This window comes from Fusarium verticillioides, chromosome 5 (assembly GCF_000149555.1).
Source record: "Fusarium verticillioides 7600 chromosome 5, whole genome shotgun sequence".
NCBI classification, from domain to species: domain Eukaryota; kingdom Fungi; phylum Ascomycota; class Sordariomycetes; order Hypocreales; family Nectriaceae; genus Fusarium; species Fusarium verticillioides.
In genome coordinates, this window is record NC_031679.1 from 99,768 (window position 1) to 115,834 (window position 16,067).

The 16,067-nt window shown below is 50.7% G+C and overlaps 7 protein-coding genes across 7 annotated transcripts; 4 read left to right on the forward strand and 3 right to left on the reverse strand.

Annotated features, from left to right (window-relative positions):
• Positions 1-122: 122 nt before the first annotated feature.
• On the forward strand, positions 123-3,127 carry FVEG_03388 (hypothetical protein). The gene is made up of 4 exons (XM_018891001.1): positions 123-388; positions 445-1,595; positions 1,658-1,770; positions 1,826-3,127. The coding sequence occupies exons 1-4, from the start codon at positions 157-159 to the stop codon at positions 2,865-2,867; spliced, it is 2,538 nt and encodes an 845-aa protein (XP_018747433.1). The 5' UTR covers positions 123-156; the 3' UTR covers positions 2,868-3,127.
• A 372-nt stretch (positions 3,128-3,499) lies between these two features.
• On the forward strand, positions 3,500-5,467 carry FVEG_03387 (hypothetical protein; the record flags this gene model as incomplete). The annotated part of the gene is made up of 4 exons (XM_018891000.1): positions 3,500-3,539; positions 3,598-3,671; positions 3,730-4,556; positions 4,620-5,467. The coding sequence occupies 4 exons, from the start codon at positions 3,500-3,502 to the stop codon at positions 5,422-5,424; spliced, it is 1,746 nt and encodes a 581-aa protein (XP_018747432.1). The 3' UTR covers positions 5,425-5,467.
• A 1,415-nt stretch (positions 5,468-6,882) lies between these two features.
• On the forward strand, positions 6,883-7,461 carry FVEG_03386 (hypothetical protein; the record flags this gene model as incomplete). The annotated part of the gene is made up of 1 exon (XM_018890999.1): positions 6,883-7,461. The coding sequence occupies one exon, from the start codon at positions 6,883-6,885 to the stop codon at positions 7,459-7,461; it is 579 nt and encodes a 192-aa protein (XP_018747431.1).
• Positions 7,462-7,539: 78 nt separating this feature from the next.
• Positions 7,540-8,961, reverse strand: FVEG_15256 (hypothetical protein; the record flags this gene model as incomplete). The annotated part of the gene is made up of 1 exon (XM_018904380.1): positions 7,540-8,961. The coding sequence occupies one exon, from the start codon at positions 8,959-8,961 to the stop codon at positions 7,540-7,542; it is 1,422 nt and encodes a 473-aa protein (XP_018747430.1).
• A 921-nt stretch (positions 8,962-9,882) lies between these two features.
• On the reverse strand, positions 9,883-11,765 carry FVEG_03384 (hypothetical protein; the record flags this gene model as incomplete). The annotated part of the gene is made up of 5 exons (XM_018890998.1): positions 9,883-10,226; positions 10,324-10,578; positions 10,684-10,801; positions 10,929-11,330; positions 11,436-11,765. The coding sequence occupies 5 exons, from the start codon at positions 11,763-11,765 to the stop codon at positions 9,883-9,885; spliced, it is 1,449 nt and encodes a 482-aa protein (XP_018747429.1).
• Positions 11,766-12,115: 350 nt separating this feature from the next.
• Positions 12,116-14,861, forward strand: FVEG_03382 (hypothetical protein). Its single transcript, XM_018890996.1, has 3 exons — positions 12,116-12,528; positions 12,587-12,726; positions 12,784-14,861. Exons 1-3 carry the CDS (start codon positions 12,264-12,266, stop codon positions 14,626-14,628), a joined length of 2,250 nt encoding a protein of 749 aa, XP_018747428.1. The 5' UTR covers positions 12,116-12,263; the 3' UTR covers positions 14,629-14,861.
• FVEG_03383 (hypothetical protein) lies at positions 14,258-15,998 on the reverse strand. Its single transcript, XM_018890997.1, has one exon. It carries the CDS (start codon positions 15,802-15,804, stop codon positions 14,824-14,826), a length of 981 nt encoding a protein of 326 aa, XP_018747427.1. The 5' UTR covers positions 15,805-15,998; the 3' UTR covers positions 14,258-14,823.
• Positions 15,999-16,067: the final 69 nt, after the last annotated feature.

Sequence of the window (16,067 nt, forward strand, 5' to 3'; positions counted from 1 at the left end):
TAGACAATTAGAGCGTAGTAGACCTGGTTTCCAGGTGCCCGACATCGGCTAGTCTAACCGGTTAGTAGCTGGACTGAGCGGCTAACGCACCTCTCGTCGCTACTACGTTTATCCGACACATCATTCTTCCAATATCGCGACTCAGTTGCCCTGCAGATGGAATCTCGTAGTGGAGAGATGGATGAAGGTCACTTCAAACCCAGGGAACCACGGAATGATGAGGTGCGGACCCGGAGGCATGCAGCAAAGCGACATCAATGCCCCAAGCCAGGATGCGGCAAGTCCTTCAGTCGGCCATCCCATCTCGCGCGGCATGCCCTGAACCATTCTGCCGTTGAGTTTGAATGTCCCAGATGTGCCGCATCATTCAAGCGACGTGACCTCCTTGGTACATCCATGCCCGCATCCCTCAACTTTGAATAGATGCTAACCTTCTTCTCCCAGAGCGGCACAAGGCTCGCCATGCAAGCAAGGATCGGCTAGCTGGCGGGTTGGGGCTTGGTATACTCAGGACTAAGCGACATCGCCACGGTCGACTCATCTTGCCTTCGAACTCATCCAGAGCCCAACCATTGGCAGCATCGCAGGACCAGCAGGGCACAGGGGCAATCCATCGGCCGGGTACTAGTATGATCTCCTCAGCTATGCATGCACAAGAATGTGTGTTAGAGAGCGACGTATCCACGATTGGTAACGTTCGGCAAACAGCAGAACCATTTGCCTCGTTCGATGGACTCACCTCTACTGAACCTCAGGAAGGAATCTTGAGCACAGATGGATTCGGCTTTTTAGAGCTCGGAGACATGTATCACGACTCCACGTTTGACTTTATGCATTTCAATGTCACGGGTGATCCGCAGTCCCCAGGAAGTCTCCGGGACCTAAGTCTGGTAACGGCCCAAGACGATTTACCTCTCCTACCCCAGAACTCTCTTGGCCTTGATCTGGAGGGCCAATCAGTCCAAGCCGCAGCAGCAATCAATTCATCAATGATACGCACACCGACAGAATGCCAGTCTCCAGATTCCGATACAGACCTACCTGACCTCCAATCAACAGGAGGTTGCAATAAGGAACTAAACGAGACAAGCAGTACTTCCGCAGAAGTCGACAGTCTATGCTCTCTCGGACGCTTGGGGCTCAATAACCTCTATCTGACAGAAACAAAGAGAAGGGAAATTCTCGGACTCATCAACGATATGAGACCTGTATATCCCAATGGAACGTCAATCGATGAGAGTACAGCAGACCTGTCCCTCGCCCGAATGCAGGACTACCTAGACTTATTCTTTTCCAACTTCAACTCTTGCTACCCCATGATCCACACTCCGACACTAGAGGTTCTCGACGCGGAGCCATTATTCCTCTTGTCTCTGATTGTCCTTGGGGCTACGTATAAAGAAAAAGAAGACCATCAACTTTCAGTTTGTCTGTATGACGCCATGACACCATATATCATGAGTGGACTCAGTGGTATTAAGGTGCCTGATCTTTCCATTCTTCAGGCCTTTATGGTGTTAGAATGCTATGGGATGTATCGAGCTGGAGCATACCAGCGCGAAAACTCTATAATAATGCACACCTTTCTATTCAACGTGAGTCTCTCTCCCAACTCTGCCATTGCTTCTGATTTCTTGGTTGTTAACATGGAGACTAGGCCATAAGACGACTTTCCCGTTACCATGTCCGGGCCAGGATAATGGTTCCCGACTTGAGGACAGATCGTGAGAAGAACTGGAAATCATTCGCGTACATCGAGCAGTACAAACGGTAAGATACCCCGACTGCTCAGGATTCCTCAACGCGCTAATAACAGCTGCTTTAGCTTGATATTGTTTATCTTTATGTGGGATACGCAGAATGTCAGCTACTACTCGTTCATGCCAAGCATGTCTACCCAGTCTATTCAAGTAAATCTCCCTTGCTCCAAGGAGCTTTGGGAGGCCAAGGATGAAGACGCATGGGAGGCCATAACTTCTAACAGTGATCCTCCGATGATCAACACCATGGTAAAGGACTTTATTGAGGGCGGGGGAAACATCTGGTGCGAGACCTTGGACAGCCTATCTCTGAGTTTTATCCTGCATGGCTTGATGTCAATGTGCAACGACATGGTTCACTTTCACAACCAGTCCATCTACCTTGGTAACGCCGCACAAGGGGACGACAACAACTGGCGCTGTCGGATGACCGCGGCACTAGAGCTCTGGAAGACAAAGTATGATGCCTGCGCTATGGGAGCAAGGCAAACCATCGATCAAGACTCGTCCCTACACGAGTTCCGCCAGGAAAACGTTGCCTTTCTTGCTCTCTATCACACCGCACATATTGTCGTAAATGCGGATATCCGTCATCTCCAGATTGCAGCGGGTGCTGAGGCGATCTTCGGGCACGTTGTAACGAGCACAGAGCGCGAAGAAAGTATAAGGGCGGTGAAGGAATGGGTACGATTATCTCCAGAATCGGCTGGTCATGCTACGTGGCATGCCGCACAGATGATCCGCGAGGGTCTGCTGAACCTACGGAATTGGAAGGCTAACGGCATGTTCCATTACCCGTGGTGTATCTACATCGGGGTCTTGACGACTTGGGCTTTTGTGCATTTCTCACAAGGGCAGAGTGCTAACCATCGAGGGTGTCATCATAGCGTTGGTGGAGAAGATGTGTTGCAGACGCAGTCAAAGGCTCTGATGCACCAGACCATCTCTAATATGGCATCTTGTACTCCGGTAAGCATTGGTAGAGATCTGCATAGATGTTGCCCGCATGGTTTGGCTATTGAAGTGGCAAAGTATCTCAAGACAGTTCGATGGACTGCTGCCTTTGAAGCGATGAAGGTCCTTGAGGGCATCGTGGACATGGAATAACACAAATTGACGTATGTATTGTCTTTCCCTTCTCAGTATTTAGTTTTAGTAGTATACGCGGATACGGTACCCAGCAGTGTCATTGTCTTATTTAATAACAGGCATGGATCTTCGACGCAATAGTCTACTGCCTTGATAGGAGTAACACACAACCGCCAGAGTGTACCACTATCTGGCCTCTCCAAGCTTATCTACACACTACCGAGATCCACTTATCACGTACCACTTTACCGTGTACCACTTTAAAACCACGAACCACGGTAAACTGTTTCGCGTGGGCATAACCCCACTCTGGCTCTCCCACAATTTCGCCGCTAACCTAGAACATCAGAGGGTGTTCGGGGATATATACGAAGATGGATAATGCAGATTACAATCAACAATAATGGGTTCACGATATTCAGGTACGATAACCGAAAAAACTCCACCCTATCCCAATCCCCACGTTCTATTATCTGGGGTAAGGGTCTATCGGGGTAGGTTCCTGCAGCTGTCTAGTGATAAAGTGGTTCAGTTGAGGTTCAAGAATTTAGTATATAAGTCACCAAGAATCAACAGGATCAGTCATGCCTCTGTTCCAGCTGAACCGACAATAAGCCCAAAGCAAAAGCACTAGAGATAACAATACCAGAATGAAGTCACACAAGGCATCGGTCATCATCGTCGGAACTGGTAAGCATGCCACAGCAAAAAGGTCCAAATACAGGGCCGTGCATCTGACTCAAAATAGGCGTCGGTGGACTTGCTGCAGCAAAGACATACTTGGAGCTAGATCCTGAAGCCGACGTCCTGCTTCTCGAAAAGGTAAGCTCCACGCCTCTACTACGATATTGGAGGAAAGCAGCTGACACTGCACTAACAGAGATCCGGCCTGGGTGGAGTTTGGGCTGAAGAGAACTGCTACGATGGCCTCAAGACCAATAACCTACGAGGTACCTACGAGTTCACTGACTTCCCTCTTGATGATAGCTATGGCGTGAAGGACGGCGAGCATATTCCCGGTCTTGTTCTTTACAGGTACATGACCGATTTTGCAGTTAAATTCGACATCTTTCGTCGCATTCGCTTCAATTTCAACGTCTGCACAATCGAAAAGCTGGAGAAAGGCGGCTGGGAACTTGTCGGCGAGGACGGAACCGCTGCCGAGAAGTCCTTCCCAGTTTCATATCGTTGCGAGAAACTCATCATCTGCACTGGCCTTGCATCCACCCCAAATCCGGTGTCATATTCAGGTCGCGAGTCCTTTGGCAAGCCAGTCCTCAACCACGGTCAGCTCAAGGTTGAAGCACACGAGGTAGCTTCAGATCCTAATGTCAAGTCCGTCACCATTGTTGGAGCTTCCAAGACGGGCTACGATGCGGTACAACTCATGGCTTCTCACGGTAAGAAGGTGACTTGGGTCATTCGTGAGTCTGGTGGCGGTGGTGTCTGGATGTCACCGCCCTGGGTCAAAATGGGGCCTTTCACTCTGCAGCTGGAGCATGTTGCAACTATGAGATTCTTCACATGGTTCAGTCCCTGCGTTTGGGGCGAGTACGATGGTTATTCGTGGGTTCGTCGCTTTTTACACGGGACGTGGCTTGGTCGAACAATGGTACATCGTCTTTGGGAGAAGATACGCATGGATACCGTCAACTTCAATGGATACAGGAAGAATGAGTCTATTGCTCAGTTAGAGCCTTACGAGAGGTCAGTACTTATCTTTTAGGGTTTATGGCATTCTGATTCACGTACTGACCTCGATGCTTATAGTTTATTCTGGTCTGCTCGAGTCGGCGTTCTAAACTATCCAGGCAACATTCACGACTACGTTACTTCAAGCCAGGTTCAGATTATCAAGAAAGATATCTCACACCTTTCCAAGGGCGGAACGGTCAACCTTTCCGACGGGACAAGCTACCAGACTGATGCTCTGATAGCCATCACCGGATGGAAGCTTTCACCAAACATCCAGTACAAACCCGACGGGATCGAAGCAAGCCTCGGCATTCCAACTGAAAGCATGAGCAGTGAGGAGCAAGCTTTCTGGAACCATCTTGACAAAGACGCCGAACATGAAATCCTTCAAAAGTTTCCATACCTCACTCGGCCTCCCAAAAATGTCATACCCTACAAGCAAAAGGTCTCGCCGTACCGTTTATACCGGGGCATGGCACCACCAGCTCTAACATCGCGATTCGATAATTCCATTGTCTTCATCAAGATGGTCCACAGCACGGCGAACATCATCATCGCCGAAACACAAGCTCTCTGGGCATATGCCTACCTCAACAATGAGATCGACATAGATAAGGATAGAGTTTACAAGGAGACAGCACTTTCAAGCTGCTACGGTAGATTGCGCTACCCCTGTGGATTCTCAGCGTGGTATCCTGAGTTTGTATATGATACTATCCCGTATGCAGACATGCTGCTTCGAGATCTTGGTGTTTGCAGTCATAGAAAACGGACTGCGACACAGGAGGTTTTCTCAGGGTACACGATTCAGGATTATAAGGGGATTAATAGAGAGTGGGCGGAAAAAAGGCACTGCTACGAAGGGAAGAAGTTAGTTTAGGGCAGAAATGGGGCTGAATCACTATGAAATGTGTATGACCGCCAATGAAACAGTTCGTAGTACTTGAAGTTGAGGTTGTTCGTGCAAACCATAAATGTTACAGCTTCTACTAATTGCGTTATCTGCATAGCCTCTGCATACCGTAGCGAGTGGTCCCCGATGAAACGGGCTTGTATCTCCAATCAAGGTTCACAAGTAGTAATCTCGCCGGCGGCCCCTGGCCTGGATTTAAGGCTGACAACCGGTTCGAGACAATGACCCAGGAACTTAACGATCTACATCTCGTAGCCAATGATGTTGGCTGCGAGCAGCCAGTACCCGAGAACGCAGGAATCCAAACCTTATTTATTAGCCACATAACGGTATCAGAAATCCGGTTTAGTTCTCAAGGCTGTATTTCATGGCTTAAAGACATGTCTAGACCTATAGCATGCCAAAGATCCGGGAGCGCCACTGGCCGTAGATCCAAGTTTAGGTATTAAGGCACAAACCCAAATGCTGTTTTCAGTAAGACACTCCCACTCTCATAATCTAGGTTATGTGAGTTCATTCTCGATACTGCTTTAACTGGTCTTTATAGAATTAGGGGTTAATTATACTAGGAAAGGATTGCAATTCGGCTGTTGTTATAAATATCGTGGGGCATCACTGCAATCCCCTTATAGGATTCAGAACCATTACAACGAACAACGCAGTATAGGCCATCATTGCTTTTCTTCACTTATACACACTTTAGCCAGTATCACAAGGAAACCTGTCATTTCTTTGTTGTTTCTTGCCGAACTTGTCGGGGTGATCCTTGCCCAGGTAAAAGTTCAGAACGCCGATGTAGAACCCCAGCTTGTCGTGCCAAACAGTTACATCATCAAATACAAACCGAAGGCTTAGCCTAGCAGCAAGAAGAATCATGAAGAATTCATTTATAAGAAGGCTAAAAGCAAGGGAAAAGAGGGCATCGTGGAGAATATTGACCTCGATGGGTTCAAAGGCTATGTCGCCGAGATTGCCTCCTCGGAACTCCAGGAAGTGATTGACTCTGATCTTGTAAGTGGGTTTTAACTTGCTTCCGGGTGTACAGGTACTGAATTGAGTGTTAAGGTCGATTACATCGAGCAGGTTACCGTCGTCAACGTCTCTGCTGTTGCAGCGCCCAGCTCAGGCCCGATCACCAAATGCGACTTAACCACCCAAACGCCCGCTCCTTGAGGCCTTGCCCGTATCTCGCAAGTCTTTAATGGGAAAGGTGTAGACGCTCGGTATAGCTACGATACGACAGCCGGCATAGGTGTAACTGTTTATATCCTCGACTCCGTCATCCGAATACGCACAAGGAGTTTGGTGGTCGTGCCGTTTGGGGAGCCACCTTCGTTAGTGGCTCTCCCGATAGAGACGAGTTTGGCCACGGGACACATGTTGCTGGCATTGTGGTTGGTAAGACCTACGGCGTAGCTAAGGGACATGTATGCTGTCAAGGTGATTAACAAGAGCGGTATGAGCACCATGTTCAATGTCCTTCAGGGCTTGCAGTGCGCTGTCAACCACGCCAAGTCCAAGGGTATTACCAAGAAGAGCATCCTCAATGCATCCCTCGGCGGTCCCTATACCAAAATTGGCAATGGTGCTGTCAAAGCTGCCACTGATCTCGGGATCACTATCGTGGTGGCAGCCGGCAACGAGGCGGAAGATGCTGCCTATTACTCACCAACTTCTGCCCCATCATCTATTACTGTCGGCGCTATCGATTCCTCTAATTATCGTACTTTATGGTCAGATTATGGCAAGGTGGTTGATATTTTTGCGCTTGGTAGTGACATCCTCAGCGCGGGGCATCTGAGCGACTCTGGCAGTGTTTACAGGTCAGGCACAAGCATGGCTGCGCCGCATGTTGCTGGCCTTGCGGCGTATTTCATGGCAAAGGAGGGAGTTCGGGGCTCTGCTGCTATTACCAAACGCATCATCAGCGCTGCTGACACCACCTTTGTTGGAGAAGCTTTTGATGGTTCTCAACATGGTGCTTATAATGGTGGCGGTAAGTAGCCAGTGTGACAGTCAGGGGCACTTCAGTAAAATCAAGTGGAATAAAATTAAATGATCTCTATATAAAGTCTAAAGAACTCAGATACGGAGGTCTATTCTATCCTTCAACATTACCTTGACAGACTCAACCTTGCTCGCCAGATTATCCATATGCGCCATTTCATACCCCATCATAGCACTGTCCTTAAATACCTCTGAGAGCTCCTCATACGCCAACGGCGTTACATCCTGACCCCTCTCCGCCGACCCTGCTGAGAACGGACACCCGCATGGATCCGCTTTCCGGCATCTTCGCGTAGTGCTCGCATAATCAGAAAGACCGAGCATATCCTCCGCGGAGCGAAGAGCATCCAGCATCAACTTGACCGCCGTGCCAATCCTGCTGCACACCTCGTCCGTAAGAGGCAGCTCACCGAGCTGCAGCGTCTTGACCCCCGCTGCGTTATGCGACAGAAGTTCGCTGGTGAAGGCGGGGAGTGTCATTCGCAGGTAGGTCTCGAAATGAGTCAGGACCAGACAGTATAGGCGGCGTAGGGAGGAGTAGCAGCTCATTGCGAGCATTTTTGTGGGTGCGTCCATGGAGTCTTTGAGGCTGTGGGATGCTGTGGATGATGGAGGTGTGATGGATTGAAGGTCTGCGTAGTAGCTGTAGCTGTTGAATGGGGAAACGGAAGATATTGAGTCGCGCCTTGATACTCCAGTCATGTCTTGGGGAAATGCTGAGGTTACGTGGAATGAGCTTGTGACTTGAGGAATGATCTCTACCAGAGTCTGGGCAAGATGTAAGACGGTGCCAATAGGATATTCGCAAAAATTGAAACTGGGATATTTTGTGGCATGCGAACTGCCTGTGAGAATAGCCAGCGTCCGGTAAATATCAGCCATGAGATTTGACAGTCGAGTGATTGGCGAAGCCCCATCAATGTCGATACTCCCGTTGGTCTGGGACTGCGTGCAATCATGCATGAAGGGTGCTATTATCGCCGATGAATCCAATGCAGTATTTTCATATTTGGGTGTAGTGGGCTCCGTGACAAGTCCGTTACCAAGAATCTGGTTCGGTGCTACGTCGAGCATGGAACCAACATGCAGCCCACTCGCGCTCGCTGATGCTACGCCTGACGGCGTCTGTGCGAAGCTGCCAAACGCCAAACTCGACTCATCCAGCCGGACTCCAAAATCCGGCGTATTCAGCATGGCCCAGATATCTGGCGAGCCTGTATAAGACGAGTCAAAGTTGTCAAAGCTGACTTCTTCGCCAGAGCCAGTCGGTGGAGTCAGAGGCCCCATTTCTCCCTCACCAGAACTGCCCTCTGACTCGAGGTTCTTTTGGCGTTTGGGGCGGGCCCGTTGGCTATACACGCACTCAACCTTTGCCCTGATACAGCGGGCGCACTTTTGCTGGACGGATTTGTCTTCTGCATTGACGATGCATTTGAGCTTGTGGAATCGGCAGCGATCACATGAAGCTCGCACGGAGGGGAAGTTATACGGAGGCATGGTGTTTTGGGGGATGAGTAGACAGGGTTGACCTAGTGACTGGGCAGTAGAGAGGAGGGTGTGTGTGTCCTTTAGTGATAATGCCAAGTCTTTGGGATCAGGGAGCCAGTACAGTTGGGCTGACTCGATACTGTACCGAGGCAGCAGATCAGATGAATCGGGACATTGGCCCCAACCAACTTAAGGCTTGCGAGTCTTATAATCAGATTACCTCCCGCCCAGGTCAGCGTTAACAGATAGAGCTGGGGGGGGCTCACTGCCGAGTTGCCGTCGCCTTGCGTCTCTTACCACTGCGCCACTAGTCAGCATCCATGCCGCAGTTTGCTGAGTGGTTTTTTTCTTCCTTCCTGGAGCGTATTGCCGTTGGATTGCATTTCTGACACGCCGCGTATATGCAGCTTCAGCTTCTTGCTTATACTGGATGCAACCATCTATACGCTTAAAGTTTCGGCTAGGCTTGACATGGCAGGTTGGTCAGTGCGGTTGAGAGTACGATAAACAGGGTATATCGTATTCAGAATCAGAACACGTAATTCGGTATGTTATCGTCCCGGGGGGCACGTGTTTGGCAGCGAGTCAGCGTCATGGTACGGTAGCATCACGTTAGAGAGAAGGTTTGTCGATGGGTAGCGTATGTATTAGGTAGGAATCACTAGGGATCTACTCTAACTCAATCTGGTGATGTTGCTTATCTCTAAGAAAGGTACTGGAAGAAGGGAGCTCGCAGGCAATGAGTGGCGTTGGATATTGATGACACCTGTTAAACCCGTATCCATGACCATTTCATGCATGTTTGTGTCTCATAAATGACGAAATAGACAACGCCCAATATCAGCTCACCATGTCCTCGGTTCCGCGATTGGAATATGCATGTCGGATCAAAACAGCCATGACAGGGTTTCTTGTCTAACCCGAGTAGCCCTAATAGGTCGAGAGCTTGCTGAATTCGCCACGGGCCCTGATCCGATAACCCCATTTGAAAAAGAGGAAGGGAGCTGGCAGCAGAAGCACGCTAATGCAGGCAAAGATAGTGCTCCCCCAATCGATGCCGATCTTTTCATACATGGGCCAGACGAAGAGAGGAAAGGCACCTGCAGCCATGGATCGGACAAAAGTGTTAGCCGCAATAGCGCTAGCACTGTAGCGGGTGAAGGTGTCGACTAGATACTGGAGAGACGACTGGAAGATGGTGGTGAAGCCAACCCCTGTGAGGAAGACGCCAATGATGGACGGCCATGGGCTAGAGACGTGCTCGACCGAGGTCCCTGAACAGATGAAAATAACGGGTCAGTCGTCTATGCAAGTCATCCCCACAATTTCTCATGTAGGTTCGGGGCGGTTCCGCTAGATATTGACACTTACAGCCAAAAAGGAAAAGACCTGCAGAAAAGGCGAAGCCGCCCACCATCATTGGTGGAAGTCTCGCTTCAGGAACAGGCTTGAAGTTGTTGGCGACGAGCTTCTTTCCGTAATAGATGTTGTTGAAGATGTTGGCCGCCGCGGCAAAGAGACAGCCAATTAACAGCGACAGGAAGGGAAGCTGGCTCACTACGGGGCCCCATCCTCGGAACCGGCCGTATTCTAAGGCGAAACTCTCCAAGCTCGCGTAAAGGATTGCTACAGAGCAAAAGGTCCCATGAGTCAGCAGTGTTCTGGAAGGTAATAATACAGCAGCAAGCAGGTAACGTTGAATTATTGACTGGGGATATTTGTAGCGCTTACCATAGACGAAAGAGGTATAGATCGTAAGCAGGAGGCAGATTGGATCCAGAAGCATCTGAAACGGTCGGACAAGGTAGGTACTCAGCAGACTCTTGAACGTTGGGCTAGTCTCCTCCCACTGTAATATTTTTGTTTTGTTTCAGCCAAGATATCAGCCACGGAAGGGCCGCACAGCGCACCATAAGCGGGAAAAGATTACGGTACTGCATATGGTGCGGGACCCGGGATAAGAAGATCTCACGTACCTTAGCGTGGAGACTGAAATTCCCCGTAGACCGACGGAGGCGGCCTGCCTTGCGAGTGAGAAGCACGTCAGCGTGGCTCTCGTCTAGCCACAAGGCGTCTAGGACGAACTGGACCATCATGACGATACCGGTAAGGTACTCGGTCCAGCGCCAGCCGCAGCCGCTCGCGATAAAGGCGCCGCCGATGATAGGCCCCAGGGTCGGCGCCGCAGCGATGGTGATGCCGTAGCAGACCATGGGGGTGCCCCGCTGGCGTGGGGTCCAGATGTCGACAATGGAACCGCCTGTAATGGAGATGGGGGAGCTGCCGAACACGCCGGCGAAGAACCTTGTTATTAGGATTGTCTGGATGTCCTTGGCGGTCGCAGTGCCGAAGGCGAAGGCTGCGCTAATGAAATAGGGCTAGCGAGGGTCAGCAAGGTCCATAACGGGTAGATATACTGTAGCCTGTAGCTAAGACTTGGAGGTACTGTAACAGTTGCAGCGGCAATGGGGTAGCTAGCTTACAGCGAGAGCAGGCCATTTCCGGCCGTAAACCTCGCACAAGGGTGCCCAGAGCATGGGTCCCAGAGCAAACCCGAAAATGAGCAGACTGGTGCCCGCGTTGGCCACCTCGTACGACACATGGAACTCCTCACTGATCTCTGCTGTGCCGGCCGAGTAAATGGCGGAGGCAAAGGTAATCCAGCAGGTAGTCAGGGCCCACAGGGCTGTCGTATACACCTTTTTCCCCATGGGCCAGTTCTGCGGGTTGTGGGTGTCGGAGTCTCCCTCAAAGTCGACCACGTCGCCCGACTGCGCTTCCTCCTCCTTACCCATGTTGAACTGTTCGCTCATTGTGCTGTCTGTCAGATCATCCAGTGGAGCCCTGTATGTCCCTCCGTGGTTTGGCGGGGTCTAGAATGTACTGTACTGTAGGGCGGCAAGATAAAGCGCAAAAGTGCTCCTTGTTCAGTGATTGTTCCTGTGGGAGGGGAGGGAATCCGCAAAAGGATTTCTTTACAGGCCTTTATCATGTTTTCTCTCAGCACTAGTATCATGTGTTTTTTCTCGATGCTCGTAATGGCCAATTTCGCGAGAGTTTTCGCTCCCTCGCGGATTCGCGCACCTCGCATAACTTATGCGACTGCCGGGCCAATCGCAGTGCTAGACATCAGTTGCGGGGCATCGTCTCGCACAATTGTCCGCTAACTCACTCGCCCGATCTTGCGTCTCTACCAAGTTCCAACGGCGTCGCTCGATGTCTGTTCATTCTGTAATCCAGATTTCCAAGACGTGGAACTCCCAGGTCCTCTAGGGTAATCATCTCTCGACAGCTCTGTCAGTCCCAACAAGATGGACTCTACTTTGGGCAGTCTCTCCATGCCAGGCCTGGCTCAATCGCACGTCCAAGTGCGGACCTGCATCCACTGTCGCCATCGCAGAGTCAAATGCGACCGCCAATTCCCCCAATGCTCTAATTGCATCAGATCCGAAGTCAACTGTATCTACCCTCCCGGTAGAGGGAGAGCACCAAAGAGGCCGAAGCGCAGCCTCGCGCCTCAACTATCGGAGCGTTTGTCCCGCCTTGAGAGCATCATTGGACAGTTCGGTGCTGCTGGTGAGTCAAAGGCAGCCTTACACTCACTCACTACAGATTGCATCTAACAATTACATAGCCAGAGACAACCAGGATACCCCGCAGACTGCGCAAGACAGTGAGGGCCATTCGTTTGAGCAGGACTTTAGTCGTCTCAAGGTTGACGAGTCAAAGAGTTACTATGTGAACAATGCATTATGGGTCACTTTATCCAATGAGGTATGTCTTCCATTTTTACTTGATCTACCTTCTTCTTATGACTGACGTTGTCTATAGGTTGAGGAGCTACGTGATCTTTTATTTGAGCCTGCTAGTGAGGACGTTGGCTACGAGCCTTCAATCGCTTCATCAGCCACCACCGCCGCTACCTCACCATCAGATCCTCAGTTAGGACTCAATGCCGCTATTTTTGGCTACCGCGCAATTGCTTCGCCACTCTATCATTACCATCCCTCACTGCAACAAGCTGTCACGCTCTTCGCCGCATTCAGTGAGAATGTCGCGCCGCTCGTCCGCATATTTCACATGCCGACCTTGACAAGAATCTACTGGGATGCCATCGCTTCTCTTGGCACTGTCGACAAGCATACCGAGACCCTGTTATTTACTATCCATTATTCAGCTGTCATCAGTCTCAACCCGGAGCAATGTCTCAATATTCTGGATGAGACTCGTGAAGCGGCACTGGAAAGATATCGATTTGCAGTTGAACAGGCTCTCGCTCAAGGCAACCTCCTCAGCACTCAGAGCATGACCATGTTGCAGGCCGCAGTACTCTTTTTGTCTGCACTACCAAATGAAGATGATTCGCGCGCTGCATGGGCACTCACATCGCTGGTCTTTCACATCGCAAGGACAATGGGTCTTCATCGCGATGGTGCCATCTTCGGACTGAAGCCCTTTGAGACCGAGCTGCGCCGCCGGTTATGGTGGCAGATCTGCATCATTGATAGTCGCTCGTCAGAATATCACTGCAATGAGCCTATTGCGCAGGGCTTCATCACAGATACAAAGCCTCCACTGCACATCAACGATGTTGACTTGTCACCTGAGATGGTGGAGCCTCCAGCTGAAAGATGGGACCACGCGACTGATATGACGCTCACGTCGATTCGATGTGAGGCTATACAGACAGGTCTGAAGCTGGGTCGCATGAGACACAAGCAGAACAAAACATCAGACGATGGAGGTACCCCAAGAGTAGATGACGCCTCTGATTCTCCCAAGGCTCTGGCTCAAGAATTGGAAAGTCGATTGCGGGATAAATATCTGCCTATCTGCGATACTTCAGTACCATTTCAACTTCTGTCTTCAGCGGTGGCACAGATCATCCTCGGACGATTCTGGCTTATTACCCAGTACTCAGTAGTGTCACGGGAAAAGGATGTCGATGGTAAAAGCACGAGTACCCAATTCCCTCCTACTCCCAACACCGCAGGCCAGCTAGAGAACAGAGTACGCGATGAGCTCTTCCAGACTTCGATCAAGATACTTGAGGTATCAGGCATGCTTCTCACAAACAAAGAGATCATACAGTTCACATGGTACTCCAAGACTCACATCCAGTGGGGTGCCATGGCATTTGTCCTCTCTGAGCTTTGCGCTCGACCTCAATCACCGCAATGTGATCAGGCTTGGGACTGTGTAACGACAGTTTACGAGGGATGGAAAGTCGATGAGAGCAGGCAAGATGAGACTCGCCTTGCCTTGTGGAGACCTATAAAAAGGCTCATGGCTAAAGCTCGCTATGTCAAAGAGATGCAGCAGACTACTCCAGGGCGGTCGTCACACGCTGGTCGTAAAGTTCAGAGAAGAGAGCCGGTCTTGTACTCTCCGTCACCGGGCCTTTTCTCGCAGTATCCAACACCAACGCACTCTAATAATTGGTATGGGCCTTTGCAGCAGACACCGCCCTCTATTCCAGCACCTGAAGGATCATTGTCTGGCATGGCAGCAGTGTCACTTGGCAGCAGTAGTCAGTCGGATGCTTTACAAAGAGTACTTGGGACGGAAACACTGGGCCCTTTTATGGATATGATTCCGGAATGGCCTTGGGTAGATGCTGAACATGGGGCTTCATCTCTGGCGGGGTTTGATCTTGGGCCACCGAGATTCAATTGATCAGATCATCTGGTAGAGACCACTGTTAGATTTCTCGGGTTTAATGCACAAATAAGGATTCCTCAAAGAAAGGCTACCACAAGATAAAAGCATGTAAATAAGAGGTGCTTATTTAGTTGAATGCAAGACTATTCTATATGGAATGAAGATGGCAGCTCTATCCTGAAATATATACAATGCTCGTACCGCCTGAAACTAGTCGAAGTATCTAGGTATCTCTCTCTTGACAAACTCATCAAAGGATGTAGCCTTACGGCCCGTCAGGAGCTCAACGTTACCCCGCGACTTCTCATAGTCCTCAGGTGCATAGAGTGCCCTCGTCTCCACCATAGACTTGGCAAGAGACTTGGCTACAACATCAGGAACATGAAGCTTGGCTAGGTTTTCAAGGTACTGCTCAACCGTGATGTGATTGACCTTGACCTCAGGCTTACCAGCAACAACAAGCTCCCGGTTAATGATCTCCCACTGCTCAGTCTGCGAGAGCAACGCCGGTCCGCTGAGATACACAACATCCTTCTTGGGCTCCCCCTGATAGCCACTCGCGTACAGCCGCGGGTTGACTAACACGGCAGCAGCCGCACGCCCAATATCCTTGGGGTCAATGGGATCATGCGGCACCTCCGGAGCTAGCAGATTGACTTGTTTAGGCTCCGAAGATCGATCAAGGTAGATTCTTAGCGGGTTGCTCGCAAAGAACCCGGCCCGTACCGCTGCATGTGGCACCTCGAGCTCCTCCAGCGCAATCTCAACCTGCGCATGCTGCCAGGGAATAAAGTGATCAGGTTTGATTGATCGAATGTCACCCTTGGTGGTGCCCGCGGTCCGAACCTGACTCGTCGAGAGGAAGACGACGTACTGGATGCCAGCGTCGCGCAGGGCGGCGATGGCACCACGCAACGCGTCCTTGGAGCGCACGGCGTAGATGAAGGCTGCCTGGGCGCCTGTGTCATGCACGGCCCGCTTGAGGGAGTCGGGATCGGTTAGGTCGGCACTGATGCGCTGCAGGTCTGCGGCGCGTTCTTGGGAGGGGGATATCCACTCGTTGGTCTTGGTTGTGTCGCGTAGGGCGATGGAGACGTGAGCGCCGAGCGCGTGGGCCTCGAGTGCGACGGCGGAGCCAACTTCGCCGGTGGCACCAAAGACGAGGACTTTGGAGAGATGTGGAGATGACATGGTTGTGAGCGAGTGAGTGAGATAAGCAGGGATGGAGGGTGTCAGTCAAGGTAGTATAGTACAGGGCACTGAGATGGAATGATAGGGCAGCTGAAGCTTGTTTCGGTCAAGAAGAGTGTGTTGACGTATCAGCGTTTATGTACTTACATTCAAGGCCCGAAGATGTCCGCCTGTAATTGCTGAGATTTCCGAACTTCAGCGTCATCCCTCGCCATCGTTGCGTCGCTCAAGTCTCGGATAAGACGCCCGAAGACGCGTGTGTG